Below are 20,349 nucleotides of genomic sequence, written 5' to 3' on the forward strand. Positions count from 1 at the left end.
AGAAGCTCTTCCCTGTGAGGGTGCTGAGGCGCTGGCACAGGGTGCCCAGAGAAGCTGTGGCTGCCCCATCCCTGGCAGTGTTCAAGGCCAGGCTGGACACTGGGGCTTGGAGCAAGCTGCTCCAGTGGAAGGGGTCCCTGCCTGTGGCAGGGGTTGGAGCTGGGTGAGCTTTAAGGTCCCTTCAACACAAACCAGGCTAGGGTTCAATTCAAAAGTGATCCAATTCACACCCATACAGTAACAAGAGCTCGCTTAAGTTTTCCCCCAGGCCCTGCACTGTGGTTTCAGTGCCCAGCTGTGTTGATCATCCCCTTTCTGCTCTAGACAAGCACACTATTAAAGCACAGCTGATCAACAGAAGGTGCTTGGCTGCCAGTTGCTGTCTTATGTTTCCATCCCCTTAAAATGAAGCCTTAAATCTTTAATGTGTGCTGGTATTGTTTCCTGAGCCACCTCTGAAAGCAAACCCAACTGAAGCAGCACAAAGCTCCTGCCCCTGCTCCCAGACACAACACTGGTGAGGAAGCAATGCTGACCCCCAGGCAACCTCCATCACACTCGTCGTGACGCCAGGCTTTCCCCATCTGCCCACTGCCAGCGCACAGCCCCTGCACCCAGGGTGGGATTCTGCTCTGGAGGCCTTCAAAGGCCCCCCTCAGACGTTACCAGTTTGAGCTGACACATGGAGCTGTAGATGTCCACAGGGCAGCTGAGGCAGGCAGGACATCACTGGCAGGAAACAGCCAGCCCCTGTGTCCAACCTGGCCTTGAACACTGCCAGGGATGGGGCAGCCACAGCTTCTCTGGGCACCCTGTGCCAGCGCCTCAGCACCCTCACAGGGAAGAGCTTCTGCCTAAGAGCTCAGCTCAGTCTCCCCTCGGGCAGGTTCAAGCCATTCCCCTTGGCCTGTCCCTACATCCCTTGTCCCAAGCCCCTCTCCAGGTTTCCTGCAGCCCCTTTAGGCACTGGAGCTGCTCTCAGGTCTCCCCTTCAGGAGCCTTCTCTTCTCCAGGCTGACCCAGCCCAGCTCTCTCAGCCTGGCTCCAGAGCAGAGCTGCTCCAGCCCTCGCAGCATCTCCATGGCCTCCTCTGCACTCACTCCAACAGCTCCACGTCCCCCTTGTGCTGCTGCCCCAGAGCTGGATCAGGGCTGCAGGGGGCGTCTCCCCAGAGGGCAGCAGAGGGGCAGAATCCCCTCCCTGAGCTGCTGCTCACGCTCTGGGGGTGCAGCCCAGCACATGTAGGTGTCTGAACTGCCAAGTCCTCATTAGCGATCCAGACAGAACCCAGCCTCTAGAACATGTCCAGTGGTTTATTCAGAGTCTAAATAAAGGATTTGAAAAAGCATCTTAGGAGGAAAAATCAAATGAGAAAGCCACAATAAAATGGGAACACAGCAGCGTTCACATCCTGACTTTAACCTAAATAGGAATTGGGTCCCATTTTATTGTGACGTTTCCTCCTATGTTGATACAAACACCTCTGGGTGCCGATACCTGGTTACATTCCTCACAGCCCTGAGAGCTGCCCATCGCGCTCCAGTGGACCCAGAGCCCCTCCAGGACTTCTCCAAGCTGAGCTGCACAGGGCTGGCTGCTGCCTTTGCATCACTCATAGCCTGTAGCATAAAACCCAAATTAAAACAGTTGAGAGAGAACAACTTGTGGCTAAAAGAAAAATGAGAGAGCGACTGGTGAGACCCAGAGCAGGAGCTGCAGGGGCAGATACTGTCACCACAAGGCCTCGTGCTGCTCACGGTGCGCTCAGCAGCTTCAGCCCATGGAGATCCCTCACGACCAAGCAAAGCCAGACACTGAGGCCAGCCCTGCTCCATGGTTCCAACAGCGCTGCATGCTCTGCGCCCTGCAGAGCAAGGCCTCTCCTTGCACAGCATCCCCAGCCCCCGTCTCTTTCAGTTTACACTTTTAAGCTTCTTGTTTGGAAGTTCCTGATGGTTCTTGACTTGTTTCCTTTTCTGGCACGGCGCCTCCTTGTTCTCCCCAGCACTCAGCTTCTCCAGGATTAGAGCAGTCTCTTTCAGGAGCCGCAGCTCCCGTTTCTCCTTTCTCTCCTCCATTTCTACTATGTCATCTGCAAACAAAGCCTTCAGAGGCGGGATCAGCTTCGGGATGGTCTGGAAGTCACTGAAGCGTACCTGAGGCAAAGCACAGGAGCACCTGCATGAGAAGTGAGCTTTGTTTTCCTTCCTCCAATTTAATTCCTAAGAGATGGAGGGAAACATGGACAGCACCTACATCAGTGACTATTCCCACTGCTATGGCTGCATTCAGTCCAGCACCAGCAGTATTGGGCTCCTCAGTCTTATGCAAGAGACATCAGCAGCACCAATGGAGAAGGGAGAATACAGTGGCCACTGTTAGAAACCCACAAGAGCTACACTCACTGCAGAGCCTGAGGGTTCAGTGGAGGACATCAGAAGTGTTATGGTCAGACTGAGGTCTAGTGATGGTGCTCGAGCTTCAAACTCTTGACCACACCTCTGACAAGATCATTTACTCTTTCTTCAAAGGACTTCTGCTAAAGAATTTCAGCTTTCTCAATGAAGGGGCAGTGAAAGTCAACACAAAGAACAAAGAGGCAAAGGCAGCAGAAAGACCAACAGGTCAGTGCAGCTCTGGGCAAATTCGACAGTTAATGGCTCATTTACATCCTGATTTCTACGCAGTTATATGAAGCCCAAAGGAACATTTGAGCACTATGCGTAGGAATCAAATCTGATTCAATTTATCAGGCAAATGCTGAAATACGGAGAGTTGCAGATGTAATAAAGTAGTTTTATCTGAACCTGAATGGGACAAAAGTCAGTCTTTCCATTGGGTAAAGACCCCTACATTCAGTTCTTAGCACACTGAATTTCACATGAGAAGTACTGCGCGATTCCAAAGTTTCCACAGTGGAAATGGAGTGATGTGAAATGTCAAAGAGCCCATTATCATGGAACAGTTTCGGTTGGAGAGGACCTTAAAATCTTTCAGTTCCAATGCCCTGCTATGGGCAGGGACGTAACACACAAAACCATGTCACCCAAGGCTGTGTCCAACCTGGCCCTCAACACCGCCAGGGACAGAGCATTCACCACTCCCTCGAGTAACCCATTCCAGTGCCTCACCACCCCTACAGTAAAGAACATTTTCCTTGTATCTAACCTAAACTACCCCTGTTTAAGTCTAAACCCATTCCCCCTTGTCTGACTGAACTCCACAGACTTTACAGAGATTGTCCATAGCCAAGAGAATGATCTCTGAGCACACAGATGGCAGGAAAGGTGATGATGTACTGGAAAGTGTGGAATCTGGGCACAACATAAATGGTGTTGAATAAGGGGTGGATACTGCCCTGAGATAGTTTCTGCTTTAGAGTTTTAGTTGTTGCTCAATAGCATTTACCTGATAAAGCACTTTTCACTCTCATGCTCTGCCAGTGAGGAGTGGCACAAGAAGCAAAGGGGAGCAAAGACAGGACACTTGACCCAAACTAGCCAAAGGGGTATTCCACACCACGGAGCATCATATAAACTTTGGGGAGCTGGCCAGGAGCACGTGATGCCCATCCCATCCATGAACAGCACTCTCAAGAGCCCTCAGCACCCATCTCACCCCTTCTCCACACTGAGGACATCTGCTGCCAGCAGCAAAAGGAGCTGTTTCAGAGGAGACTCTTCAGAAGAAGATGGTGTATTGATACAAGTGGAGAATTCAACTCATGAGCAGCCATTCCCAAGGTAACACTGAAACCCGTCCCACAGGCTGGCTCCAAGCTCCCAACTTACCCTCATATGATCAAACGCAATTCCAACTTTCTCACTGAAGTCTTCACTGAAGAGCGGGATCTTGGCGTATCTCTGGCTGAAGTGGTTGAGCATGATGAACTCTGCACCCATCTTCATCCCAGTCTGAATCGCCTGTGAGGTTGTGCTGCAAAGAACAGGAACAGGGCACCATGTCCCTGTCACACACAGCCTGGCTGGTGCTGCTGCTCCAGGGGGCAGGGCTGGCTGCTCTGCTCCAAGGGCACCTCCATACACACCACCAGCTCCTACTGACACTGGTGGAGCACGAGGTGTCCCTGCTCTCTGCAGGCACAGCCAGACACCTCTTCCTCCGGCAACCTGTGCTGGTGGCACATCTGACCTCCAAATGTCTCCAAGTGGATGAGAGCAGCTGCAATTACTTGGATCTCTGCACTGAAGAGCTCCACAAAGTGGGGACAAGGGCTTACTCAAGTACTTGTACCAGGGGTGCCAGCAAATCCAGCTCCTGCACAGCAACTCACATGGAATTCCAAGAAGCTGCTCTCAGGTCTCCCCACTTTTGCTGGGGGAGCACTTGGTATTGCAGCACTCAGCCCAAATTATGTGGTTGGGTGCAGGGAGATGACTCTTCACAGAGTCATAGTTTGTATTGGAAGAGACCTTAAAGCTCCTCCAGTTCCAACTCCTGTCCCACGGGCAGGGACTCCTTCCACTGGAGCAGCTTGCTCCAAGCCCCTGTGTCCAACCTGGCCTTGAACACTGCCAGGGATGGGGCAGCCACAGCTTCTCTGGGCACCCTGTGCCAGCGCCTCAGCACCCTCACAGGGAAGAACTCCTGCCTAATAATCTTCTGCCTCCTGAGTTTAGTCTTCCATACAATCAACCAGAGGGCCATCCTTGCCTTTGGACTAGGCTGTTTGTAGAGCTACCACCATCTACTTCTCTCTAGGGACTTTCAGAGGAGCTGTAAAGGCTTCAAATCTGGTGCAATGAGCAACACATCATTTTAGTACTGAGGAGCTCTATAGAAACCAAAACCATATACAGGACTTGGGCCCTCCACTACCAGCTCCAAGGACAAAACCCAGCTCAGCACCTTTGCCTTCCTCATAAGTGAGAGGCAGCAGAACATCCCCTACCTGTGTGTCTTCTCTATAGCTTCTTTCTCCAGTCCATCTTCCAGTGTTGCTTCATGGATCAGCAGGGTAGCATTTTTACCTGGGTAAAAAAAGCATATATTCAATCTTCAGGTGAATACAGACTGGTCCAACTGCCTGCATGAACTCATTTCCCTCTTAGCCCCCTGGTGTGTTGCAGGCACAGCACCGAGGGTCTAGGGGTGAACTAGTTTAGTTTGAACCAACAGTTCAAGACCTTTCTCCAAGACCTTCTTCAAGCAGAGGGTGTTTGTCACCTACCCATTTGTACTAAGGCCATGCAGGGCATTGTGTCCCCAGAGTAAACTACTTTCCAGCCAGATTTGTGGATCATTGCACATGCAAAAGCATTTTTACAGTGCTGGACTTCACAAGTCTGAAACTGAACAAGGATACAAGTGTTAGAGCTCAGCTCCCCCTGGCCCCTCGCAGCAACTGTCCCTGCCAGCTCAGGAGCTTACCTCAGCCAAGTCGTAGCTCTCCAACAAAGAGCTGACAAACTCTTTAGCTTTAGGCTTGATGTTCTCACAGCCTTTCACAAGAGACTGGGATGGAATCATCCTGCGGTGGAGGGGAGAGAACTAAGGACAGGTACAAAGGGAAACCTCATCTTGTCTCTAAGCAGATGATATCTCCTCAGTTCACAGCCTTACAAACAAGATGCCTTTGTTCAGTCTGGTGTTCCCCCGGCTCGCACTACCCAGCGGCCCAGAAACTCATCCAACCACTTCCTCCCCACTGCTCCAGGTATCTTTGTTCACTTGCCCAACTCTCCAAAGGGGAAGCAGCATTTAAGCCTCTATGAAGTGGCACAACAACTGCAACAGTCTCCCTCTCCTTTGCAAACTGCGTATCCTAATTCTACACAATACAAGGAGTCAGTCATCTTCAATTAAGGGGTTGGGGAACAGATGACAGCAGTTTGCCTTGAGTAAGGACCCAGCAAGGCCATTCCTCCACATACCACACAGAACACTCACTTGATGTCTCCAAGAATCAATTCACAGTGGTTGTGGTACTCGTGTAGCCATGGCATGATCTGTTCAGGTGCTACCAGAATCAGGGGGCTGAAAGTCTGACCAAGAGCTGCCTGGAAAAGCAAAAGCAGGGGAAAAAACCAAACTCAATACCAGATATACACCAAATCAAGAGATTAAATACCAAGGGAAAGGATGGTGCTTCTTCACTGCTCCGAAGTTCCCTCCCCTCGCCCTAAGGCAAGGTGTGGGGCAGTGAAACAGCAGCACTACTTACAAAAGCTTTCCGCCTCTCCATCAGGATGTGCATCAGCCCCTGCAAAGGGAATGAACAAGACACAAAGCTGCAGTCAGAGATGTCTGGGGTGGAAGTAGCAACAGCGCTACCCCAGCTCGGCTGCAGCAACTGGAAGGTCTACAGTCAGGAACAGATGATGGCTCCTTTCCAGTAACTGCAACTTGCTGAGCTGTGGGGACAGTGGCACTGCTCCCACCCCAGGCCAGTGCCCAGCAGCCCCTCAGCCCTTGCCAGTGCTGCTGTGCTTTCGAGGCACAAGGCAGCAGACCACCAAAGGGCCTGCTCAGGCCCAGCCTACGACAGCAATTCGTCCTCCTCTGAGCACTGACTGCAGAGCACTGAAGCAAGCTGGGTTGGACATTGCTAAACCATTGCAGCTCCAGATGGTCCCAGCAAATCTGCAGGGACCCCTAACTGGAAGGGAGAGGGGATGAGAAACAGAGAGGTTCTATAGTGCCTTGGGAATGCAGAGGAGATGAATACAGGCATCCCTGCCAGCAGGGCAGCCTCTAGTCATCAGCTACTCCCAAACCCCAAGGAGCAAAGCAGGCCTGGACAGGAGCCCTTCTCCTTCCAACACCCCCCACCTACCGAATGGTGGTCAGTGTGCATGTGAGACACAAACACAGCTGCTATGTTACACAGCACTTGGTCAACTTGTTCTCCATAGTGGCGACAGAGCTGTCCAAAGGTTCCTTCTCCACAGTCCAAGAGCAGGGAGTGGGTAGAGCTGACAAGACAAGTGACAACAACACTGAGTGGGCACTGCATGAGCTCTGCCCAGGGCCCACTCAGGGAGGGGATCTGTTGGGTTGGATGCTGGAGAGGGACTCTTCATCAGGGACTGTAGTGACAGGGCAAGGAGTGATGGGTTCAAACTGAAACAGGGGAAGTTCAGGTTAGATAAAAGGCAGAAGCTCTTCCCTGTGAGGGTGATGAGGCCCTGGCACAGGGTGCCCAGAAGTGGTAAATGCCCCATCCCTGATAGTGTTCAAGGCCAGGCTAGACAGAGCCTTGCGTGACATGGTTTAATGTGAGGCATCTCTGCCCATGGCAGGGGGTTGGAACTGGATGATCTTAAGGTTCTTTCCAACCCAAACCATCCTGTGATGCTATGATTCTAAGGCACAGAGCTCTCAGTGCTCTACACCTCCAAATGCAACTCCAGTCCTACTAGCCAAGGGTTTAGAAAGACTGTTCTGCCTGCACAGCTCATTGTGCTCTGGTGTTGATGCTGAACACACCCTCAGAGCAGATGGTAAAATGAAGATATTTATGTTTGGCTTCACAAACATTGAATGCTTGGCTTTACAGGTGGCTCTCAAGTCTTCCCCTACAGAGACACAGGGGCCTGACACTGAAGTCCTACAGGCTCCACAAGAGGGGCACTTCCTGTGTCATCAAAACAGCCCTTTGAGACACTGAGCCAGCCCAAGCAGCATGTGTGGCACTGGGATTTACCTGGTATTTACCAGCGTGGAACTGACATTTCGGATCTTCATTGGAATTGCAGATCCTGTTCCCAAGAACACAATTTCAGGATAAGCACCCGTATTTCCTGGAGAAAATACAAGGATTTGTCAGGCAATTTTATCCACATCCTGCCCAGTCAGACATCACTGAGTTCAACAGCCTAGTAACTCCATGGTCTCCATGTCCAGTGTGTTCAGTTTTGCTCTCCTCAGCCTCTGACTTTCCTACAGCAGTAAGGTGTACTAGGGAAGACAGAATGAGCATCACCAAGAGCACACATCACAGTCCACAAGTGCATGTCCAAAGGTGGGCAGACAAGGCCTCTGCCCAATGGCAGAGCTGGCAGCTCAACAGGGACCTGATTCCTCCTGTTCTGCACTGCCCTGACTCTGCCCAGAATCAGCATGCAGGCAGTAAGTGGTGCTGTGCCATACCATGGGAGCATCACTGCCAACAGGACAACTGGGATACAGAGGACAGTGCCCCACAGAGAGCTGGATCTAGAGCAAGGACACTCAAGACTCACACTGTGGCTGTTATGACAGCACCCAACATAAGCAGGGATCTGGTCAGCTTGGAGCAAGAACCCATGGCTGCTTTGTCTCTGCCCCCAGCAGTGCTCAATCCCCAAACCCAGAAGCTTCAGAGACCAGAAGCACACGATGGCCTAAACCCAACAAGCAAGGCAACTCCATTTGCACTAAGCCTGGCCTCTGCACAGCTCCAGGAGGACTTAAAAGCACCTCTCAGGTCACAGGAAAACTATATTCACAGCTTTGTCTGGGTTCTAAGGCAGTGGGTCACCAAGACCACCTACTTCCCATTACACTGATCCAAGACAAGTTGCTGATGCTCACCTGGAACAGCAGCCAGGCTCTCTTTGCACTCCTTCACTCGGGCCTGGAAGTCAGGGAGGTCCAAAGCTTCGCTAACAAACGCGTCGTGATCGCAGACAGTCACAGCATCTCTGCAAGAACAGACCAGGAACAGGATGGGGCAAGGTTGGAACTGAAAAGACAGCACTTGTCCAAGCACAGTGTGCCAAAACAGCCTTACAACAGAGTCACAGAACCCCAGACTGGCCTGTGTTGGAAGGGACCTTAAGGCTCCCCCACTTCCAACCCCTACCATGGGCAGGGACACCTTCCACTAGAGCAGCTCATTCCAAGCCCGTGTCCAACCTGGTCCTGAACACTGCCAGGGATGAAGCACTCACATCTCCGGGCACCCTGTGCCAGCGCCTCAGCACCCTCACAGGGAAGAGCTTCTGCCTTATTTCCAACCTGCATCTCCCCTGTTACAGTTTGAACCCATCACCCCTTGTCCTGCCACTGAAGTCCCTGATAAAGAGTCCCTCTCCAGCATCCTTGTAGCCTCCTTCAGACACTGGAAGCTGCTATGAAGTCTCCATGCAGCTTCTCTTCTCCAGGCTGAACAGCCCCAATGTTCTCACCCTGTCTCCATATGGGAGGTGCTCCAGCCCCTGATCATCCTCGTGGCCTCCTCTGGACTTGCTCCAACAGCTCCATGTCTTTCTGATGTTGAGGACCCCAGCACTGCACACAGTGCTGCAAGTGGGGTCTCCCCAGAGTGCAGCAGATGGACAGGATCCCCTCCCTGAGCTGCTGCTCATGCCCTGGGGGTGCAGCCCAGCACAGGGTTCTGGGCTCAAGTGCACACTGAACCCGGCTCATGTTCAGTATGTTCTCATCCAATACCCTCAAGTCCTTCTCTGCCTAACCTGTGTCTGTGCCTGGGATTGTCCCAACCCAGGGGCAGGACCTTGCACTTGGCCTGATTGAACTTCATGTGGTTCGCGCTGTCTCACCTCTCAAGTGTCCCTCTGGTTCCCATCCCTTCCCTTCCATGTGATGACTGCATCTATGTCCTATTCTGCCCAACAGAGCCAGAAGCTTAAGCCATGGTAGCTGCTGTCCCCACGTGGTCCCTGCCCTTAAGCTCCTCACTGAGCAGCTTCACCTACTTGCCCACAGAACAAGCACCAGGGAAGCCTGCAAGTGTTCAAGCACAGCTCTGACACCCTCTGAAGACCCAGAAAACCCAACAGGACTTTCACCAGGCTCCCCAAAGAGTCTCTCCCAGCCACCGTCTGCTCTGCCACAGCCACACTTGTGTGCACAGCGCATGAGGTTAAAGCAAAGGACAGAGCAGTGCATGAGGCTACAAGAGGGAGGGACAGAAACAGCACTCCAGACCACGTCCTACACCTTGTCTGAGACTTCCTGGGAGAGCGACACAACTGACAACTTGGCAGCTACCCCAGCACGGCCACCAGGAGGAATGTGCAAAGGCCACCAGCCCCCCCATCCACCCTCAGCACAGACTCACCCAGAACACCCCAAAACCAGCAACCAAAGATTCCCACCGACCTCTGCCACTCCTGCTGGGGTCTGAAGTGGTATTTCAAGAGGCACTCTCCTCGCACAATGGGCACGCTACACACAGCCTCTTTTTCCTGCAGGGAGAAGGGTGACATTAAACATGCTCTTTGCTCAGGGGCATGAAAAACAAGCATGCAGGGCCTGGCCTACCTTGCTCTGGTAGGTGCTGAGCAGAGGGAAAATCTCAGGGTGGATGAGGTTGAGCTGAGTTTGGATCTTGTAGCTGCGCGGGTTGTGCACGGTGGAGGAGTTCTCATTGAGCACCAAGTGCTGAGTTCCAGGTCCAAATCTGCAAGAGGACAACAAAGAGCACAATGGCTTCAGTCCCACATTAGAGTTGGGCGCATGTGTGCATCTGAGCCATTAGCTGAGACCCCATCTGAGTCAGCAGAGCCCTACTGCCAGCCTACAGTTCTTTCTGTTCTGGGAAAGACACTGGCATGATAAGCACATGCTGCTGCCCATCAGTGACACTCCAGGAATGAGATCACCCACCTCTGCAGCCACTGCTGGTAGCGGCTGTCTCGAAGCACTGCCTCTGGGGTCATGTGAATAACCAAGGCCACCTGCTGCTCAGGATGTCCCTCCTGGTACCTGGGGCATGTTCAAATACAGAGAGCACCTGAGCTTCAGCCTCCATCACCTCGGCCTCCCCTCTCCCATGTGAGCGCTATCAGAGATGCCCGCTGAAGCAGGCAGAGCGCAGGAGGCTCAAGGCTCAAGCCTCCCTTTGCTGCCACCTGCGCTCTGCCACCAGGACAGTCCTCTCCTCCAAGTGCAAAACCTGCAGAGCCTTTCAGGAGCCTGCCATGCTTCCGCACAAGCCCTGCAGAGATGCTATGTGCAGCCCAGGCTTCTACTGCACAGGGAAGCAGCAGTCTCTGCGCTGCTGCCTTCCAGTGCCCATGGCCTTTTTTGAAGGCTCCTAAGGGAAGAGCAGCTTGTGACTAGACAGAACCCCACAGGTCCTGCACAGCCCTAAAAGGCTCAACACATCACCAGGCCTTTCCTGGGTCTCTACCTCCTTAACAGTGCCAAGGAGCACAGACAGCAGCCCCAAGAACCACCAGAACAAGAGCTTCTCTTTGGCACAGATGTCCCCCCCGCGCCACCCCGCTACCTTCGGAAGGTCTCGTTGTCACACACAGCATCCACAAAGCCCTCGTGGGGACACTCCAGCACGATGAACACTGGGCCAGGGTCACCAGGGGCACACAGATCTTCAGGAAAGAGCTGCAGGCAGATACACACAGAGCACACCACCGTCAGGCTATACACACACCTGCCTGCATCACTGTGTTTGACTCCAGAGAGGCAGTGGGTGCCCCATCCCTGGAGACATTCCAGGCCATGCTGAAAGTGGTGCTGGGCAACCTGATCTAGTTGAAGATGTCCCTGCTCATTGCACAGGGTTGGACTGGATGAACTTTGAAGGTCCCTTCCAACTCAAACCATCCCATGGTTCTTTAGGAAGCTGTTACATCAGCTCCAGCAGCAACTCCCAATGCTCAGCAAACCAACCAATGCAGTTCTTGTTCCCCTTCTGCTCTCGCTACACAAGTCTGCATTTTTCTGTGTGACAACAAATCCCAACTGTGCTGTTCGAGCAAATCCCAACATAACACAGAGGAAGGGGATTTCAGCAGTTGCCAGGTTCCCACAGCAGCTTCAGATGGGAGCAAAAGCACGGTTAAGAAAATAAAGACTTTGTGGAATTCTTATGACACAAACATACATCAGTCACATCTCCCAGGTTAGGATCTTCAATTACAGATCACCTGTGACATGGCCAGAGCTGGCTCTGCCTCTCACCTCACACTAGTGTTTGAGACATGAAGACCCTGCACACAGGAGCTACTGGACTTCTTTTGGTGTAAAAGGAGCAACCAGAGCAAGGAGGGAGTGACAGCTACCCCAGCGTCCAACCCATGCAGGGATTAACTCTACTAATGCACTCCTAGACCTACATCAGCTTTGGGCAGGGGAGGTAAGAAGCTCTGACAACCAGCAGCCACACAGCCATAGGCACAAGTGAATTCATTTCAGAGCACACCTCCCTCATCACACCCTGCCACAGCCCCACTCATGCTCCCCACAGGAGCCACATTCAGGCAGAACAGGGAGCAGTCACTCACCAGTAGCCACCAAAGCTCCAAACCAGCAAAACCCACACCAAGGAGGGGTGAGAGGGAACAGGCAGACATCACTGGTGGGACACTGGCACAGGGTGCCCAGAGAAGCTGTGGCTGCCCCATCCCTGGCAGTGTTCAAGGCCAGGCTGGACACAGGGGCTTGGAGCAAGCTGCTCCAGTGGAAGGGGTCCCTGAATGCGGCAGGGGCTGGAGCTGGAGGAGCTTTAAGGTCCCTCAAAAATGGGTGTAAAAACCCACCCCATGTCCCAGTAATTACTGGTAGGCAAAACCTACATAAAAAGATTATTCCCCTGGGAGCCTGGTGAAGGAGAGAGGATGGAAAAGCCAAGGCACAAAGCACAGCCACATCTTACCTCTCTGCCTTCAAAAGTGATGCTCTCCCCATTCTTGAGAGCTGTGATTATGGGAAAAATGGCTGGAGTTCCCCTGAAACAAAGGCCATGGAAACATTCAGCTTGCCAGCAACGTGCCTGGGGTTGCCCCATCACCCAGCGGGGATCCTGTACTCACACTGGCAGGCCCATCTCTTGTGCTTTAGCTGCCAGGAATTTTCCCTTCCTGGGGTGAATCTGAAAGGAAGAAACAAAGCAGAATTACCAGCCAAATAAGAGAGACAGGAAACAAGATCATGGACTTCCACTGGTCTCATTTTCCCCCAAAAAGACTTTTTTGTTTCCAAGATGCTCTAGCTGCTTCTTGCATGCTTCTTTAGCCAAGGGAGGAGGACAGACTTCCCCACTGTAAGCATGAAGCAAGAATGGAACCTGTCCACTCATAGTTGGCTGCTCTACAAAGAACACTTCTCAGATATGCGTCCAGCTTTCACACTTCTTCCTCATGCTCCAGCCGCTCTGAAGAGCAGCATCACAAAATAGCTTCAATGCCCTGCTGGAAAATGTCATCTCCAGTTAAACCTGTTTAGCAAGGTGTCCTAATGACATTAGGAATCATTTCTTAACAGAAAGGGTGGAAAACCCTGACCCAGGCTTCCCAAAGAGGTGGTTAACGCTCCAAGCCTGTCAGCATTTAAGAAGGGTTTGGACAATGCTTGCACAGCCTTGAAGTGATCAGGTAGCTGGACTAGGTCTTCGTTGAAAGTCCCTTCCAACTGAAATACTCTCTTCTATTCTACACCAATTTTGATGCCTTTATGCCCAAGCTTACTTTACAAAGGAAAGCCATGACCAGGTCGGGGTGCCTGCTTACACACTTCTGTTCAGCACCTGTAAAAGATGGCAAAAGACCACTCACAATCATCACTATCATTTTCCCTTAAAACCAAAATGGGTCCATGCTTGCTAAAGCACCAACAGGAGCAACATTTTATACCCCAGCAGCAGAACGCTGAATGAGCCTGAAGGCAGAAAGCCCATGGCTTTAGCTGGGAGAAACCAAACCAAAGCCCAAGACTGACAAGTAACTAATCCAAACATCTGCTTGTAATCCCATGACCCACTCCAGCCAGGGGCAAACTACTACAGGGACTAACCCCACTCCAAGCAGGAATTGTGCCCGATTTCTATGCCTTAATAGTTCTGTGTCAGCTTCCAAAGTGCCAGAACACATCCTGCTCCTTCAGCTGAGCTTCTCTATGGACCTTACTTCCAGACAGCAAGCAGCTTGGAGGACAAATACATCTCCTTAACTGGGCTTAACTTCATTAAAGTTAAAAAGGGAATGCCGTTTCTTTTTTACCTCTTTCCTTCGGGCTTTCTTTTTCCTTGCCCTTCTCCAAGCTTTGCTGTGCAGCTCTTGGGGATCCAGGTCCTGCATCTCCTCTAGGGCTATTTCCACCTTGGGTTGATGCTCCAGGACTCTGAGGCAACATACTTTCAGCATGTGGCTTTCCTGTCCCAAATCCAATAAAACCAGAGAAAAATCACTCAATCCAAAGGGACAGATATGGAAGAGGGAATGCTACTCATGCTTTTCTTGATAGTTATGTACAAACTACACCAGAACACAAGGCTCCTCCCCCCCAGTCTGACTTGTGCTTGCATACTCCAGTCACCTATTTCAGAAGATATCCACCATCCACATCCTTCAGTATGTCAGAATGGCTCAACTCTGTCAAGTCTGTGCCTGCACTATGGGAATCACAGCTCCCAGCAGTAAGAGACCACAGAAAGCTGAACACAGCAACAGTTCAAGGTCATTCTACACACCCACACCTAAAGGAACAATCCAAGGCCCTGACTCAGCAGGTGCTGTCTCTTTGAAAGAGATGCTCCTCCTGAGAAACACAAGCAGCTTAAGAGACATCTTCTTACTCAGGCTTGCAACCAGAAGCCACCCTGAGCGTGGTTAGTGAACAAGTGCTTCTCCTATGCGACTACAGCCTCACGTGCTCACCTGCAAGAGGTATCTGGTGGACTGTCATCGTCTCATCCTTATACTCAGGCTCTGTGTGCAGCTGCACGGCTGGAAAGAGATCAGGAACTGGCATTAACAGGCTCAGAAGGAGACTTCAATCAGGAAAAACTCTTGTCTCTTTCTTAAATGATGAATGTCCCCCCCCTTCCCTTCTCTGCCCAACTGTAAAGATTGATGAGTAATTAGGCCTTAAAAGCCCATTACCCACAAGAAGCAGTCCACGATCCCATGGGAAGGTGGTTCACTGCCAGACTCTGCAAGCAAATTGCCTTCACAGTGGTTTAAAACTTAATGCTGTCTAATAGTCCAACACACTGGCCATGGCCTACCAGAAACAGAGCTGGAAACACTCTAGCTATGGATCTGAAGCGTGTACCAGCGCAAAACAAAAGCTTAAACTTCTCTGAGTGGATCTAAACCAGAGGCTTCTATCCTGAAGTTGTGACTTTTTGACGCAACCTCAGCTACAGCTGAAACAAAAGCATTCCAAGTTTATATTCACTAACCATCACTCCCCACATACCTAAATCCATCCTTTTTAAGGGCCCAGGGAATTGTCGAATTGCTTTCAAGTAGTTTTGCTGGAAAAGAGAGAGCATATCAGTTCCTGTCAGTGAAGTCAAAGGCTCTGCACCATGCCAGGCAAAACCTGGGCAGGACAGAGCCTGGCAGAAAGCACTGGGCAAGCTCCCACCTCCCATGGGCATTGCTCCTCTAGAAAGAGAAAAGAAACCCAAGAACCATTCTCCCCATCCCTTCCAGCAATGCAGTCACGCAGCAGGAACTGTAAGGAAATGAAATAGTGCTGGGGACTGGGAATGCCTAGTCATGGCATTAGGCTGGCAAGGAGCACATTAAGCAGGAGATCAGAGACCAAGTTTCTATTAAAAGAATATGGAGAAGGAGCAGATGGGAGAACAAAGGCTGCCCTTGGAGGAAACATGAGTTACTGGAACCTCAGCTGACAAGACAGGCTCAAGGAGCATCAGTCTGATGCTGTCCTTTGTGTAACTGAAGAGATTTGCTTCTCAAAGCCAGCCCTTTGGCAGAACCTTCGGGCTGACACTAGCTCAGACCAGCACTTTCCACCTGTATGATGATTCACTCCTGTTGTACCAGCTCTCTCAATCCCAAGGTCAGCTTTAACACTAGAAGGGTTCCCTTCTGCAAGCTTCCCCACTTACCAGCTTTGGTGGCCCTAGGAAAACACATCTTTGAAGCCCCATAGACTTTAATGTGAGAATCATACCTAAAAGAAAGGGAGAAATAGCTTTATCACAGCCCTGTAAGCACTGATAAGACAGTGAAGAAAGATCCCTAAAGGAGTGGTGGCTCTCTCCAGGAAGGCTGGAATTGAACTGGGATCCAAATTCAATTTCCTCAGCTTTGTGGCAGTTTCAACAAGCCACTTATCAGCAGATAATGAAAAGATTCCCAAATCCTGACAGTCACAATCTGGGGCCAGTTATCTGCATAGATTGTCAAGGTGCTCCTTCCTGGGAGATCTCCAGTTTTAATGAATCCCAGATTGCTTTGGGGTGGAAGAACCTTAAAGCTCACCCTGCAATAGGCAGGGACACCTTCCACTAGACCAGGTTGTCCAGAACCACATCCAGCCTGGCCTTGACTGTCTCCAGTGATGGTGCATCCACCACCTCTCTGGGCAATCTGTGCCAGCGTTTTACCACTCTCAGTGTAAAGAATTTCTTCCTCACATCCAGCCTGAATCTTCCTCATTTCATCCTACCACAACAGGCCCTGCCACCCTTCTTACAGGCCCCTGTTAAGAACTGAAAGGCTGCAATAAGGTCTCCCCAGAGTCTTCTCCAGACTGAACCAGCCTAGCTCTCCCAGCATTTCCCCACAGGAGAGACACTCCACCCATCTAACCCGTTCTGTGGCCCTTGTCTGGATCCTCTCCAACACATCCATGTCCTTCCTGTGCTGAGGACTCAGGAGCTGGACACAGCACTTCTGGTGGCGGCTCACCAGAGCAGAGGGACAAGAAATGACCTGCTCTAATTTTACCCTGCACTGAGGACAGGAGGGGGCCAGAAGGCCCCGGAGGTGCCTGTAACTCAGGAGCAGCCCCCCTGCCGGCAGTGCCAGGCCGGTAACGCCTCTGCTCTGGCAGATTGGCTGATGAGAAACAACATGAGCCAGCTTCAGTGCGAAACCAACCGTATCCTGGGCTGCATCAACAGGAGCGTGACCAGCAGGTCGAAGGAGGTGATCCTGCCCCTCTGCTCTGCTCTCGTGAGCCCCCACTTGCAGCACCGTGTGCAGTGCTGGGGTCCCCAGCATAAAAAGAACATGGAGCTCTTGGAGCAAATCCAGAGAAGGCCACGAGGACGAGCACCTCCTGTATGGAGACAGGCTGAGAACACTGGGGCTGTTCGGCCTGGAGAACAGAAGCTGCGTGGAGACCTCAGAGCAGCTTCCAGTGTCTGAAGGGGGATACCAGGAAGGTGCCCCTGCCCGTGGCAAGGGCTGGAACTGGATGAGCTTTAAGGTCCCTTCCAACCCAAACCGTTCCATGATTCGGGCCGGTGAGGCCGGGGCTGCGCCTCTCCCTTCCCGTGCTGGCCGCACCTCCGCATGCACACCCCGCCGTGACAACGCTTCCCCTCCCCACCCCGGGCAGCTCCCAGCGCCACGGCCGGCTCCAGCCCCCCCGCTCACCTGGCAGCCCCCCGACGTTGGCCCAGGCCACCCGGCTCAGGAAGATGCTGTCCAGGTGCGAGATCTTCAGCCTGGGGGGACACGGGGCGGGAGCGGTGAGCAGGGCCCGCCGCGGCCCCGGGCGCGCCCCGCCTGCCCGCACTTACTTGTGCTCCTGCATGGCCCGTTGCGTGCCCTCGCCGCAGTTGAAGAGGTACCTGAAGGGGAAAGGGGGGGTCAGGGCGGGCCCGGGCGGGGACTCCCTGCGCCGGCGGCCCCGCACTCACCGGTTGAACTCGGAGAACACGTAAACGGCGGCGCCGGCATCGCGGCTCCCGGCCGCCACCACCTGCACGTAAACGGTGTTAGGCCCGGCCAGGCCCGTGCCCGCGCTCCGCCGCCGCTCGCGGGCCCACACGTGGCGCGGCACGTCCCGGGGCCGCCGCGCGGGCCTCGCCGCTGAGGAGGCCGCGGCGCCGGTGTCCGCCATGGCCCTGCCCGCCCCGCGCCGCGCGGCGCCGAGCGCCCGCCACAGCGCCCACATCCGCGCAGCGGCTTCAGCCGCGGCCTCGCTCCCCAGCCATGTGACCAGGGAGAGCCAATGAGAAGCGAGAAACCCGGTTCTGCTCCACGCCCATCCGCCGGCCCAGGCCCCTGTGGCCGCCGGCAGCGCCCGGGGCCGGAGGAGGGGAGTTTGGGGCCCGGTGACCGGAGGAGACTGAACCGGGCTCCTCGCACTGTGAGGACAAGGAGGAGCCCTTTCAGCCCATCCAGTCCAACTGTGCCCAAGGCCACCCCTAACCCGTGGCACTGAGGCCTCGTCTCCACGGGGTGTGAACACTTGCAGGGACGGTGCCTGCAGCCCTGCCCTGGGCAGCCTGTTCCAATGCCTGAGCACCCTCTGGGGCAGGAATTGTTCCTCAGCTCCATCTAAACCTGCCCTGGTGCAGCTTGAGGCTGGTTCCTCTTGTCCTGTCACTCAGAGCTCGTGGTCAGGGCCAGGCTGGATAAACCCTGTGGCTTCCCAAGGTCCCTCAGAACCCACTCCACCATTTCCCCGTTGCTCACAAGCTGCTCCTCCGCAGCAGCCTCGCTCAGGTGCTGTTTACAACCACCGAGCATTCAGGCCGCAGCGCTGCTTATCCTTGAGCTCTCTAAACCCGCTCCGAGCCCTCTGAGGCTTTGTGTTTGCTGCACTGCATCGTGCTGTAACCAGAGTACCCCAACATAAACAATCCCCATCATCAATATCCCTGCCTTGCTTCCAAAGGCGAGCCTTATCTTCCTCAGGGCTTTGCTTTCCAAACAGTCTCCCTTTATTCTTAGTGCCAACGTTCTTCCCTTTCTTTTCCAGTGATCCAAGCAAGCGCTTTGAGCAGGGACCTGTCCAAACCTCCTGATCTTGCCGTGGCTGTTTTACATCTGTGCTCTCAGTCTCCCTGCTGATCCATAGCTCACCAATTCCCCTTCTTCTGACTCCCATCTCTTCACACCAATTAACATGGTGGTTTTCCCACTTCTGGATGAAATAAAAGGCTTGTTGCTTTGAAAGGCAAGCTCTGTTCATGCATGTTTTCCACATTAGAGCCCTGCAGCCTAAAGCTCACTCCCAGCACTTGGCCCTGCTCCCTGCAGCCACATAGCAAGGGAAACATCGCTTTAGATCCCAAATTGCTTCCCAATAGAAGTCAAAGGTGCCTAGAGGTGGGTTCTCTAGCTGGGCATCCCTGCCCCACTGCTGCATCACCTCCCCCCATGACAATGACTTGCTGCTCAGGTGAATCATTAGGAAGCAGGAAAAGAGGTTCTTTTTGTGTGTGTGTGGCCTTAATGCGTTTGTTTCCACACCTTTGGGAGCACAAAAGCTTCTTCAGGGCTCTGACCCGAGTGGCCTGTGCTGTTCCAGCTGCAGTGTTTCGGGGCAGCTCACACACTGGAAGGGATTCCAAAGACAGGTTCATTCAGGACAAAAAGTCTTTTATTTTACAGTTTTGGTCCTTCTTTTAGGTGAGAGGTCACATCCCAACGGATTTACTGTCAGAGAAGTAGGGACACCCCCATAGTGACATAGGGACCATTGAAGAGCGTCCAGAGGAGGCCACGGACCTGCTGCGAGGGCTGGAGCAGCTCTGCTCTGGAGCCAGGCTGAGAGAGCTGGGCTGGGGCAGCCTGGAGAAGAGAAGGCTCCTGAAGGGGAGACCTTAGAGCAGCTCCAGTGCCTAAAGGGGCTGCAGGGAACCTGGAGAGGGGCTTGGGACAAGGGATGGAGGGACAGGCCAAGGGGAATGGCTTGAACCTGCCCGAGGGGAGACTGAGCTGAGCTCTTAGGCAGAAGCTCTTCCCTGTGAGGGTGCTGAGGCGCTGGCACAGGGTGCCCAGAGAAGCTGTGGCTGCCCCATCCCCGGCAGTGTTCAAGGCCAGGTTGGACACAGGGGCTTGGAGCAAGCTGCTCCAGTGGAAGGGGTCCCTGCCCGTGGCAGGGGTTGGAGCTGGAGGAGCTTTAAGGTCCCTTCTGTGACTCTGTGTGTGCGGGGTCTCGGGGCCGCTCCACAGGAGAGGGGCCTCGGGCCGGGCCCTGCAGTACCCGGGCTCAGCTCTAGATGGCTCCGCTCTCCCACCGGCACCGCCGCTCCCCGCTGCCGCGGAGGGGAAGGTGCCGTCGGGAGCTCAGGGGGACACGAGGCAGCCCCAGCGCGTCCCCCCCGCACATCCCGTGCTGCCCCCCTGCCCCTCCCCACTGCCCTGCTCCCCCCGGCCTGCCCCATGTCCCGAGCCAGCTCCTCTGCCCCACGGGTGCCGTCCCCTCCGGGAGCAGCCTCTTGCAGTGTGTGATCCGCTTCACCCCAGAGCAGAGGCCCCGGCCATGGGCTCCTGTTGCGCTGCGGACATGTGGGGGCCGGGACCAGCTCCGCTCCCACCCTCACCGCTGCGCCAGCGCCCACTCCAGGCGCAGCATGGAGAGCCCGGGACCTGCCATGGGGCCTGAAGCTGGTGCCTGGTGTGGGCAACCCCTGAGCAGTTAAACTGAGCCATGGAGCACCCATGGAGCGCATCCCCCTTTTCATCCCGGGGGGACTGACTC

The 20,349-nt window shown here is 53.6% G+C and overlaps 1 protein-coding gene across 1 annotated transcript; it reads right to left on the reverse strand.

Annotated features, from left to right (window-relative positions):
• Window positions 1-1,299: 1,299 nt before the first annotated feature.
• Window positions 1,300-17,823, reverse strand: ELAC2 (elaC ribonuclease Z 2). Its single transcript, XM_061363550.1, has 24 exons — window positions 17,555-17,823; window positions 17,435-17,485; window positions 17,289-17,359; window positions 15,791-15,855; window positions 15,130-15,187; window positions 14,578-14,654; window positions 13,929-14,076; window positions 13,398-13,456; window positions 12,744-12,802; window positions 12,587-12,659; window positions 11,201-11,313; window positions 10,576-10,674; window positions 10,231-10,369; window positions 10,069-10,154; window positions 8,536-8,645; window positions 7,667-7,763; window positions 6,797-6,935; window positions 6,185-6,223; window positions 5,911-6,020; window positions 5,392-5,491; window positions 5,192-5,312; window positions 4,913-4,991; window positions 3,792-3,936; window positions 1,300-2,156 (listed from the first exon to the last, which is right to left on the reverse strand). The coding sequence occupies exons 1-24, from the start codon at window positions 17,809-17,811 to the stop codon at window positions 1,914-1,916; spliced, it is 2,538 nt and encodes an 845-aa protein (XP_061219534.1). The 5' UTR covers window positions 17,812-17,823; the 3' UTR covers window positions 1,300-1,913.
• Window positions 17,824-20,349: the final 2,526 nt, after the last annotated feature.

Source organism: Neopsephotus bourkii, unplaced genomic scaffold (genome assembly GCF_033783945.1).
Source record: "Neopsephotus bourkii isolate Nb327-2 ecotype Australia unplaced genomic scaffold, CSIRO-AGI_Nbou_v1 NB_5, whole genome shotgun sequence".
In the NCBI taxonomy this organism is placed as follows: domain Eukaryota; kingdom Metazoa; phylum Chordata; class Aves; order Psittaciformes; family Psittacidae; genus Neopsephotus; species Neopsephotus bourkii.

Bases quoted from the DNA above. Each gene is read 5' to 3' on its own strand.
- ELAC2 (XM_061363550.1), bottom strand. From the start codon at position 17,811: ATGTGGGCGCTGTGGCGGGCGCTCGGCGCCGCGCGGCGCGGGGCGGGC. The intron at 17,486-17,554 runs GTGAGTGCGGGG...TTTCCCCTTCAG, and splicing joins GTGTTCTCCGAGTTCAACCG to GTACCTCTTCAACTGCGGCG. The intron at 14,077-14,577 runs GTGAGGCTGTAG...GGGACAGGAAAG, and splicing joins TACCTCTTGCAGGTGAGCAC to CCACATGCTGAAAGTATGTT.